The following is an 11916-nucleotide window of genomic DNA, read 5'->3' on the forward strand; positions in this document are numbered from 1 at the left end:
TGCATGTACTGCCAAGCTAAATATCACAGTCTTGTGATTTGTGGCTCTTTAGCTCAGCAGTGGGGCTCTCTGCTCTGCTGCCTGGCGCCATATGCCATTAGCCTCTTTTCAGGCTGTGGCACATAGGGCTGCTGGGCAGCTGACTATGCTGGTCTAGATGGATCATCTTTGGTCTGATCCAGTATAAGGCAGCTCCAGTACACATATAGTTAGATGGACCAGAGAACCTCTGCAGGGGTTTTGTCCAGGTGCATAATGGCTCACAAACCCTGAGGCCGAATTAAAATCAAATAAGACTAATAGGATGTCTGTCAGCCTTCAGAATTTGGAGCATGATCAGGTGACTCATCAGGAGGATGGAGCCCCATTTCTAATGTGCAGTTTTTATCCATTCAAAACCCTGGAACATCTGGGAGTCAACTTACGCAATGGTGTTTCCATCCCCAGAGATTGTCTCGTGACCGCCAGGATATCCAGAGTTGGTTGGATTATGGCACTTTCTGTCTGCTGACTGAAAACAATCTCAAAGCCCAGGAGTGCTTCCGCGAGGCTGTTAGCCTGGACCCCAATCACCTACCCAGGTAGTACTTGGTATCAGGAGGCAGGCAGGGAGGGGAGATGTGCGGCCTTGTTCAGACAATTCTCATGGGGCAAGAAAGGCTTTATGTAGCAGAGGAATACTGAGGGCATTTCTCCCCTCCAGCTAAAAATAGTACAGTATACCGTAGGTGCAACACTTGGAGGCTGAGCTGTAACCTGTCCTGATCCCACACCTTTTTTTAAAAGGGAAATAAAAAAATAGAATGGCTGGGCACATGGGCTTCTGTGCATATATATGTCACTAGTGCTCATGCTGCTGCTCTCCTGCTCACAGCTGTTGCAAGCATCAGCACCTTTGAAGGTGACCCGGAAACTACAACTAATCCAGAATGCGGCAGCTAGACTGGTGACTGGGAGCAGCCACCAAGACTACATGAAAGACCTACATTGGCTCCCAGTATGTTTCTGAGCACAATTCAAAGTGTTGGTGCTGACCTTTAAAGCCATAAGCCGCCTCGTTCCAGTATACCTGAAGGAGCGTCTCCACTCCCATCGTTCTGCCCGGACACTGAGGTCCATCGCCAAGGGCCTTCTGGTGGTTCCCTCACTGCAAGAAGCCAAGTTACAGGGAACCAGGCAGAGGGCCTTCTCAGTAGTGGCACCCACCCTGTGGAATGCCCTCCCACCAGATGTCAAAGAGAAAAACAACTACCAGACTTTTAGAAGATATCTGAAGGCAGCCCTGTTTAGGGAAGCTTCTTATGTTTGACGGACTATTGTATTTTAATATTTTGTTGGAGTGGCTGGGGAAACCTAGCCAGATGGGTGGGGTATGAATTAATAACAACAACAACAACAACAATAATAATAATTAATAATTAATCATGTGCATGTCCTGTTGCAAGAGTATTTTTGTCAGCCTCCAAGGTGGATAACTGTTGTTAGTTGTTTGATTTCTTAGCTCCCTACCCCTTCGCCATAAGGTTCCAGAGCAGGTTCCATCTGTTTAAAATTCAATATTAAAAACAGCTTAAAACAAATTACAGTTACAGGCATAGTTTGGGTTCTTAAAATAGACATCTCAGGTGTCAGAAGCCAGGGGAAAGAGATGCATCTTCAGCATATTATGAAAACTAAATAATGAAGATGTTGGGTGCAGCTGTGCACCCTAGTATTCCGCAACCTAGTAGCTGCTACAGAGAATGTCTTCTGTGAGGGGAACCTCTCCAACAAAAAAACCTTCTGAAGCCAGTGGAATTATCACAAAGGGCCCCCTGGGTGATATTAACACCCAGGGAGGTTTGTAGGGAAGTAGGGGGTCTTTCAGATATTAGGTTGAACTTGGGTCCCATGGAAATCAGTGGGGTAAGTTAGTCATGATTTAAAGTGCAATGATGGTAGACATTGGGTGGTAGGCAACTAAGTTTTACTCAGAGTAGAGTCATTGAAATTAATGAGCATGGCTAAGTTAGGCTCATCATTTCAACGGGTCTAGTCTGAGTCACACTTAGTTGCCTTCCATCCTTACTGTAGTGGGAACGCTCATAGGCTACACAGTGCAGTGGGCTCTTGCTTGCTTGCTTTTTGCAAGTGGGCAGCTGCTTCAGTCTTTGGTTTTGTCTGCCCAGCATACTGCTCTGTGGCATCATGGCTGTGATGCTGGAGAACTACGAAGATGCTGAGGTCTTCTTTGAGGACGCCACCTGCTTGGAACCCTCCAGCATTCTGGCCTGGACCATCTTAGGTAGGTCAGTTGGATTTGCTGGGGTGGTCTTGTTAATGCTCTTTATCGGTACTGGGCACACCTCTGACATCGTAGGATTCCCTTAAGGCTCGGGTACGTTTGTTCACAGGCAGGTGTCAGTTTTATTCCATTTTATTTCACCATCCGCTCTCTCGCCTGTTTCCAACCCAGCACATCTCAGCCGCACTGCCTTGGCTGCAGAGTCTGGGCATCTCTTCCATGGGTTGTATTCAAGTAACATATACACTGTGCAAGCATGGAATCTCGCACCTGGTGTAGAATGATTTGAGAATCCCAGAGTGGGGGAACAAACTTCTAGCCCTTATGAAGATGAACAGTATTTATTTCTCTTCTTTGGAAGGTATTTCTCTTTTCTTCCAAAGAAGTGGTTTAACAATAACAACACCAGCACAGTGGGCTGTCACCAACTTAAGTCCTACTCAAGAGTAAACCCATTGACACTAATGAACCTAAGTTGGTCATTCTGTTAACTTCAGTGGATCTACTCTAAGTAGAAGTAGTTCCCCCCCCCCCTTTAGTATGTTTTCATTAAAATATTTTCCATAAGTAACGAGACTACATTGCAGTATCTGTTTTCAAATCGTAGAGTCTTTCATGCAGGTCAATTACCCTCCCCCCCTTTACTCCCTGATGGAAAGGAGGGTGAATTTTATCGCCTTCTTCCTGCACGACCCATTAAGGTGCCTGGCCAGCTGGGGGCACTGCAGGTTGAGAGGCTCCCTCCCACCTCCCAGCAGTGATGCAGCTCTCTTGCTTGCCTTTCCCACAGGGCTATTCTATGATATCCAGGAGAATGACATTAGGGTGGAGATGGCATTTCAGAAGGCTTTCAAACTCCAGAAGGCTTCTCTCCAGAAGGAGCGACCTCCACCTGAGGTTGGAGATGCAGCAGTACGAAAGGTCTCCATGTCTCCTTCAGCAGTGGAAGTTCTTTCTGTTTCAGCGGAGGAGGAGCTGCGTAAGCTGAGACTCTGCCTGCAGGGAATTTGTAAACCATGGGGTCTTGGAAAAGGCGCAGCATGTTCACAGCAGGTCAAAAATATTCATGTTCACAACAGACAGAATATATGATGCCAACAGGGACATCATCTGTGTCTCTGGGATTAGAACTCTTTATCCCAAAACATTTCCTCTCATCTTTCTGAAAATTTATTTTTATGACTACAGGCAAACCCAGTTTGCATGAGGATTGTGGTCTGGGAGGTCATTGTGTGCGTCCATTAAATAGCATGCAATTGAAACACCCTGTTCTGCCCCATCCTGCCTCTGCTCCAACTCTGCCCTGCCCCCTTTCTGCCCTTTTAGTGACATCTTTTATGACGTTTCCGGGTCACTTCTGAGTTTGGCACTGTGCGAGTGTGTGGGTTTCTGCACATACTGGTCATGCCTATAATCTCTCTCACCCTTCCTGGACTCCTTTGCCCTTTCTGAAGTGTTGGTTTTGCTTCTTGATCTTACTAGTGTCGGGGTGGGGAACCTGACAGGCCAAATCCTTAATTCACCTGCACCCAGGGGTGGGGCTTCAACAGGGGGTGGTCCCATCCATCTGTCAGTCACCTGATGTCATAACAACACCAGGTGATTGACAACCGTCAAAAGTTTAAAGGAGAAATCTGCAGTGGGGAAATACTCTGTTTGGAGGAAGTGGTTTGAATCCCCAGCGCAGCCAGCATGATGGGACTTGTAGGCCACAGACTCCTGTTCCCTGGCTTAAGCATTTGCTTTGCACTCCTTCCCAGGCATCATGGGGCTTGTAGTGTCAAGAAGCTGCGAGGGGCATCAGATGTCAAGGAAATAAGCAACTACCCTACTTTTAAAAGGCATCTGAAGGCAGCCCTGTTTAGGGAAGTTTTTAATGTTTGATGCTGTATTGTATTTTTGATATTCAATTGGGAACCACCCAGAATGGCTGGGGAAACCCAGCCAGATGGGCAGGGTATAAATAAATTATTATTATTATTATTATTATTATTATTATTATTACAGCAAGGCTGAGCTCCTCAGTAACTCTAGCTAACCCAGTAAGTTCATAGAGAACTCCCAACCAATCGGCTTCGGGTGTGTAAGCTCATTCCTCCTGTACTGAGACTTGCTATCCAGTTAGAAATATGCAAAGATAGTTTTGTTCTTCTTTGACTTTTCTCATTTTTCTGGATTTCCCCTTAGCATCTGTTGAAGTTTCAGACATCCCAGAGCCGCCCACAACCATCCATCGGGCAGAAGAGGAGAAACCTAAGATTGCCAGAAAGATGTCCCTGGCTCCCAGTAGATTGAGGCTGGCGCCTCCGAAAGGTTTGGGGCCACAACCTTGGGCTTGGAGAGGGTGTGACTGTTCCTTGAAGAAATAGAATGAGCTACAACATCAGTCTTGTTGTATAACTGGGCAAAGCTGAATGTCAGTGATCTGAGAGGCAGATCAAGATAGGCTTGTTCTCGTTTTGATTTTTCTCATTTTTCATGATTCCCCTTTAGCTGATGAAGAATCCTTTCACCGCCTGCAAGAAGAGGAAGGCGCGCCTAAGATATCCAGGAGGATGTCGATGGCTCCCAGTAGAATGAAGCTGCCTTCTCTGAAAGGTTAGTGGCCACAAGCTTAGGATTCGAGGCAAATGATGATTACGACTAGGAAGCAAGAGAATGAGCTGCAGCAGAACCACTCTTGCTGCACAAATGAGCAAAACAACACCAGCAATCTAAGGGGCACAGCTGCCAAAATCAAAAGGATGTGCTTGGGCAGTCATAGCAGGGTCTGGATTGCATAGGATGACGTGTCCAATGGACTACTAGCCTGCATTTGAACAGAGTTTCTGCTCAGGGGTGAGTGAAGTCAAACAAAGCAGACCTGCAGACCTGGATGGACTGATTTCCATTGCTGGCTACAGGCGAACAGATGAACTGCAGCAATTTCCCTTTTCATTGGCATTCTCCTAAGTGCTGTGCTTATTTTGCATTTCCTCAACTTTCTCTCTTAACATAGGCTTTTGGCTTGGCTTAGGTTTCACGCCTGGGTTGTGGATAGACACTGCTGCTGCTGCTGGTGGTGGTGGTGTGGGGACCAGGCACACTTTGCAAAGTGGAAGTTTGCTGAAAACTTTAAATGAAAAATGAAGATGTGTATATACTGCATTTATTTAATAAATTGAGTACAGTATGATTGCAACTTATGCATGTTTAACATGTACAATTTCAACTTTACACAGGAGAAGGCTAGCCAGCTTAAATTGCACAAATTAAATGCACAGAAAGCAGAGAGCTTAAAAGCTCTTTTTGCACAGGGTTTTCTCTTCCTAGATCTCTGGGGAATTTGGGTGGTCCCATGAGATCTCACGAGAGCATCTCCGAGTCTTCATGAGAGCATCCATGAGCCCGGTAAGGAAGACAGAGAGCTTCAACGCTCTCTGCCTTGCTGGGGCAAGGCCAGCTCAGTGCAGGACTCTGGAAAGGTAAGGATGCTTATGTAGGGGCAGTTCCAAGGGGATGGCTTGAATATATGCATTCTTGCATATACATGCCATCCCTGGAATAGAACCCCTACCCAAGAAGTGATCGTACTGTACTAAAGAAAGGCATCTAAGCTTGGTTTGTTGTTAAATTCCTTAAATTCCCTGCTTCATTTCAGAACCCAAGGTTGTCTTTGAAACAGAGCCTCCCCCTCCCCCACAGCCCACCACCACCATCTTCATGGAGACGATTAACTTTTTGATGGACGTCAATGCCTTCCAGGTGAATGTGGAACTAACAGGGCAGGGGGTGGGCAGGGGGTGGGGTGGAGGCAACTGCAAAGTAGAGCTGCTCCCTTTCCATGGGGAATCAACTAGTGCTTCGTGTTTCATCTGGTGGATTAATCAAATGAGACTCCACTGATTAATCATCAAAAAACAGACTGGGAGGGCAAGTTTTAATCGACAGGAATATACTGTATTTTTCGCCCATAGGACGAACCGCCCCGAGCTTCCCCCGACCCCAGCCCCGAGAACAGCCTGCTATCTGCAAGCCTAGGGAGCCTGGCGGGAAGTCGCCCCGGTCTCCCCAGGCTTGCGGAGAGCTGCGCGAAGCCCGAGCGCTCTTCAGCGTGCCCCAGGCTTCCGAATGCAGGCAGCTCTGCGCAGCCCTCGGGAGCCCGGTGCGAAGTCGCTCTCCAGGCTTCAGAGAAAGCCTGCATTCACCCCATAGGACGTACACACATTTCCCCTTCATTTTTGGAGGGGAAAAAGTGCGTCCTATAGGGCGAAAAATACGGTAAGTTGAGGGAGCACGTGTTTTACTTCTTTTCCGCTTTTTGATGATATTTTGGTTGTGCGTTCATGAGCGGAGTGAAAAATGAAACCTTCAAGGTGGCTTTTCCTTCTAACCATAGGCACCAACTCTGTGGGTTCTCTGGGTACACACTATACATTTAAAGCTCTTCCTTTCCCTCAAAGAATTCTGGGAACTATAGTTTATGCCTCACAGAGTTACGAGCTTGACTCCAGGTAAGCTAAATTTGGAAGCCAGAGGCCACAGCTGGAATGTGGAGCAGGACTGTGTGGAACTGATAGGTAGGAGAGCAAGAGACAGCAAATTTAACTGTGAATGAAGGCTAGCGGCATCTGGTTGAGCAGGTCAGGAGGTCTTCGTGGCTGCATAACAAACCCTGGGGCTGGCTTTTCCTTCTCAGTTTGTTCACAGGGCATTGGCACATGAGCTGCTCTGCCCTCAAGGAGGCCCCAGCTGTGACTACTACCTGGTGCTGGCCCAGACATACATGCTCAAGAAGGAATACAGCAAGACAGAAGAATGCCTGGAAATGGCTGTCCAGATTGATTACCTGGCAAGTATCTCTTTTTAGCACCCTTTCGTTCTGCTTACCCAGCATCAACAAGACTGGCACCTCCCAAAGAGCCGCACCCAAACATCACTTCAGTGATGCCAGATATTTGTATTTGATTCCACTGTTTACAAAAAAGGGGCAGCAATTGTGTGAGATTTTATATGTACACACACACACACACACACACACACACACACACACCCCTCCATAGACCTCCCCAAACTGGGAATAATATGTCATGTGTCTGACAAAGTTGACTCTATTCCACCAAAGTTTATGCTGTAACTTTTAAGGGGGCTGAAGACTCTTAGTTGTTTTTACTGCAGCCAACTAACACAGCTGCCCTTTCTGCAACATCAAAAGATAAGAAGAGCCTGGCTGCTGGATCAGGCCAATGGCCCATTGAGTTCAGCATCCTGTTCTCACAGTGGCCAACCAGATTCTACTGTGATACAAGGTGTGCTCCTTCTTCAAGGCTGTGGGGCATTTGCTGCTAGCCTACTGATCTGAGACAGCAGCACACTGGAGTGATGAGCAGCAGCAGCAGAGGCCTCGGCAAGCGGGTTGTTGCCTCTGTGCAGGACAGAGAATCCCTGTGTAAAAGTTTCCTACAGAAAGCATTGAAAAGCATTGAAAAGCTCAGAATGTCTGAGGCCCAGGGCGGGAGTCCCCAGTCAGCTGGGAGACGCAAGGCATTATTGGCACGACAGCATAAGTCTGGCAGACCCCTGGTGGGGCCCTCCAGCCAGCTTAGCCCTTCAAAGCCTGGGGCAAGTGTACCCAGCTGCTTCACTCTGCACAGACCTGACCACATCCTTTGTTTCTGAGATGTTTTTTAACCACTGCCCTAGTCAGACTCATTCTTCTGAACCCTCCCACCCCCACCCTCCTTCTTCCTTTCTTTTTTTTTTAATTATTTGTTTGGTTTTTCAGATTAAAATTTTACAATCATATATCAAACATAAATCATAAAAAGAAGATTCCTTTCTGCTTCCTTGGGATTTTGACACCTAGAATTCCTAAAAGGAAGGCTTCAGTTTTTTTAGCAAAGGTTATTTTAAACATTTTTTTTCCAACTCATTATATCTCTTTTCCCAAAATCCCCTTACTACCTTACATTTCCACCACATATGATAAAAGGTGCCTTCTTTTTCCTTACATTTCCAGCATACATTTGAGCCTGTTTTATACATTTTCGCCAATTTGCTAGGAGTTAAATACCATCGATACATCATTTTCATATAATTTTCTTTCAACGTATAACATGCCGTGAACTTTAAATCCCAATTCCATAACTTCTCCCATTCTGCCAGTTGTATATTATACCCAAAGTCTCTCGCCCAGTGTATCATTACTGATTTGACCTGTTTGTCTTTTGTATACCATTCTAATATTAATTTATACATTTTCGAAAGTAATTTTGTTTTATTCTCTAGCAGCTCTTTTTCAAATTTAGAGATTTCAGTACAAAAACCATTCTTTTTGTCTACCTTAAATATATTAATTGATAGTAACCAGTCAATTAGTAATTCTCTTATATCTTCAAACCTAGTTCTTTGCACATTGCCCAACCATTTCTCATATTCAGTTTTTTTAAGGATATCGCTTCTAATGGGGAGAGCCACCAAGGTGTTTTTTGCTCTATTAAATTTTTATATTTTCCCCATACTTCATAAACCGATTTTCTTACAACATGATTCAAGAAAGCTCTATGTACTTTAACCTTGCCATACCTCAAATATGCATGCCAACCATAGCTGTCAACATTTTCCATTTTTTAAGGGAAATTCCCTTATTCCGAATAGGATTCCTCACAAGAAAAGGGAAAAGTTGACAGCTATGATGCCAACCACTTATTGCATGGAACCACTTGTGCATGGAACCACTTATTCCATTTCCTGCCACCATTTTTATTTTATTTTTTTGTGCAGAATCCAGAGGTTTGGGCTCAGAAAGGGCATCTCTGCTACCTGACTGGGGACTTTGGCGAGGCAAAGGCCTGCTATGAGCGGACCATCAGTTTTGTGACTGATGCAAAGGATATGCATTTTGTCTACTTGCGGTTAGGATCCATCTACTTAGAGAGGAAGGAGGTGAGGAGGCAGAAAATGGGGAGTTCAGCAGGACACAGAAGAGCTGGGTGGGCTGGCAGTCTTGCATGAAATCTGAGGGGAACCTCTCCTACTCAGACTGGGGAGGCCTGTTGCCTTCAAGCCCTGGAGGGCCACTGGACTAGTTGAATCTGCTGCCCTTTAATGTGCTTGTTTTACATTCTGGAATTTTAAAGGCTATTGTTTTCTGCTGGGCAAGGTTTTTACAATTATGTTAAGTGCTCATTTCAGATTGTATTGGTTGATTTTATCTTGTTTTAGTAGTCCTTTTTTGTTTTTCTATTTGTTTTGATAGTCCTTTTTATGTCATCAACTGAGCAGCTAATAAATATAATAAAAAAACCACAATGTCCTTTGTGAGTAGTTCTCTTTGAAATGGTGGCTAGAGAAGGCTTCTGTAGAACAAAACAAAGAGAGTATTGTGTCAATTGTCATAGCATGAAGAGTAATTTGCCAACCTCTGTTCCTCTGACAGTATGACAAGGCAAAGGACATCTACCTGCTGGCCAGTAAGAAATCACCTTCCTGTCTCACATGGCTGGGAGTAGGAATTGCCTGCTATAGGGTAAGAGACTGATGCTCTTTAATCCGGCTGCAGTGCGCTCCCACTGCTGATGCTTGAAGCCAAGTGCACAGCACATGGTCTTACGTTTTTAATCAGTCTACTTCTCCCTCTCTAAAGCTCAAAGAGATGGTGGAGGCAGAAGATGCCCTCTCCGAGGCCAATGCCCTCAACAACAACAATGCTGAAGTGTGGGCGTATCTGGCGCTTGTCTGCATGCAGGTGAACTCTCAAGGGCCTTTTAACCCACAAAAGGCATATCTGCTTTTCTTTACAGCAGTGTGAGTATGTTAGGTGGAGGGTTTCAAGGACGCTCTCAATGGAAGCAGGTACTCAACCATTCTGATGCCCAAGCTTAACATGGTTCATCTGTGTATCTTTTTTTTGGGGGGGGTGGAATCCTCAAATATTTAACTGGTAAATCAATGGGTCCAATGATGCTATTTATCAAAACAGAAATGTGGAAAGAAATTTGGTGTCAACCCCCCCCCCCCAACATCATTTCCCTTTTGTTTGCCTCTATCCTCAAGTTGACAACTAACAAGTACCGGTACTTCATTGGGGAGTGGTGTTTCTCTGCTGTCCATTCTTTTTCTTAACCCATAATTAAACACTTTGCGATTTCTTGCAACTGCAATATTGTGTTGTAAAAGATCAGCTTACTGTGGACTGCTTTCTTCTTCTTCTTCTTCAGGGTGGAAGGCAGCTGGAGGCAGAACAATCCTACAAATATGCTGTCAAGGTTTGTCACCCTTTTCTCTTTCATGATTGTTAGATTTGTGGAAAGGTGTTACACTTTGGTTCAGAAGCAACCAGCAGGTGTGACTAGCAAGTCACACATTCTTTAAGCCAGGATTAATTTAGTCATCATTTTTCTATATATATTTATTTTTAAAAGCATATCCCTCCTTTCTATTTCTTGAAAAAATGCAAGGAGGCTAAGACCAAGAAGAATGATGAAGCAGTAACAAAACCATTACAGTACAAATAAATGAAGGTGACACAAACATGAGTATCAAGTAAAATCAAGTGGAAAAACCTTTTGGGCATGAGCACTAACTCACATAGTACTCTCTGTGACCAAAATGCTTTTCTGTACACTGGTTGTATTTTAAAGTCAATGCAAAAAAGGCTGTTCAATGTCCGTGTGTAGACGTCATGCCATATTTATATTGTATATCAGGCATCATTGCAGGTTCCGAATGTTCCCATGATGAAAAGTGAGACACACTGAAAATGGCATTGAATTAAATGTGGCATTTCTCAATCAGTTGCTGTTGCATGCTGCTATCTCACCATCCTGATATGATCTATCACATCAGATGCCAGCTTTTGGCAGGCCGACAGTGAAAGTATTTCTGGTTGTCTTGTGTGGCCTTGAAGTAGGGATTAACTGGCCCAGCCTTCCTCCTTGAACCAAAGCATACATGACAGATCTTTAAATAGGCACTTGATTTAGCCTTGTCTCATCCCTTCTCCTTCCATTGCAGCTGGATCTGGCCAACGAGGAACTGCTCCAGGAGATCCATCAGGTGCAGTTAGACGTTGGCTTTGGCGATCCGTCTTTCTGAACTCTTCCAGTTTATGGACACTTCGACTGTTTTGAGCAGGGGGTGAACAAAGAGTTGGGTGTTACGCAGTAGGAAGATATGCCAGATTTCTACCACTTGGGCAGACCAATCCACAATGCCCTGACATTTTTTGTATAAAGCAGAGGTAGAGAACTCTGTGGCCCCCTCCCTTGATGTTGCTGGGATTCCAACTCCCATCAACCCCATCTAGCATAACCAACAGTTAGGGATTGATGGAAACTGGAGTCCAGCAAAATCTGGAGGTTCACCCTTGGTATGAGAAACCTGGAGTTTTCAGGTGACAGCTTTCTAAGCATCTGGGAGCAAAGTGGGATATCTTCAGAAATGCAGGTATCTTCTTCCTTGGGACAACCCCATGCACATGGCAAGAAGTCATGCCATCCTTGTCAGCCACGTGAACCAGTAAGGAACTAGAAGTGCTGTCTGGCTTGCAGGAACAGAAGTGCCAAAGCAGCAGGCCTACTCCCACAAATTAGTGGCCTCCAGATATCAGTGTAACATGGGTGTTTACTTGGCCCCGCAAGCGTTGGTGCATT

At 45.2% G+C, this 11916-nt stretch overlaps 1 protein-coding gene across 1 annotated transcript in view; it reads left to right on the top strand.

Annotated features, from left to right (window-relative positions):
* Positions 1–11916, top strand: part of CFAP70 (cilia and flagella associated protein 70) — a 33065-nt gene extending 21149 nt beyond the window's left edge. Inside the window, exons 18-29 of the mRNA XM_079953566.1 lie at positions 448–581; positions 2169–2284; positions 3075–3263; positions 4472–4597; positions 4778–4882; positions 5925–6028; positions 6963–7115; positions 9047–9208; positions 9702–9791; positions 9909–10010; positions 10483–10530; positions 11279–11916. Of these exons, the coding sequence (XP_079809692.1) occupies positions 448–581; positions 2169–2284; positions 3075–3263; positions 4472–4597; positions 4778–4882; positions 5925–6028; positions 6963–7115; positions 9047–9208; positions 9702–9791; positions 9909–10010; positions 10483–10530; positions 11279–11359 (1410 nt within the window). The 3' untranslated portion in view covers positions 11360–11916. The remainder of the gene's footprint in view (positions 1–447; positions 582–2168; positions 2285–3074; positions 3264–4471; positions 4598–4777; positions 4883–5924; positions 6029–6962; positions 7116–9046; positions 9209–9701; positions 9792–9908; positions 10011–10482; positions 10531–11278) is intronic.

This window comes from Podarcis cretensis, assembly GCF_951804945.1.
Source record: "Podarcis cretensis genome assembly, chromosome: 14".
Taxonomy (NCBI): domain Eukaryota; kingdom Metazoa; phylum Chordata; class Lepidosauria; order Squamata; family Lacertidae; genus Podarcis; species Podarcis cretensis.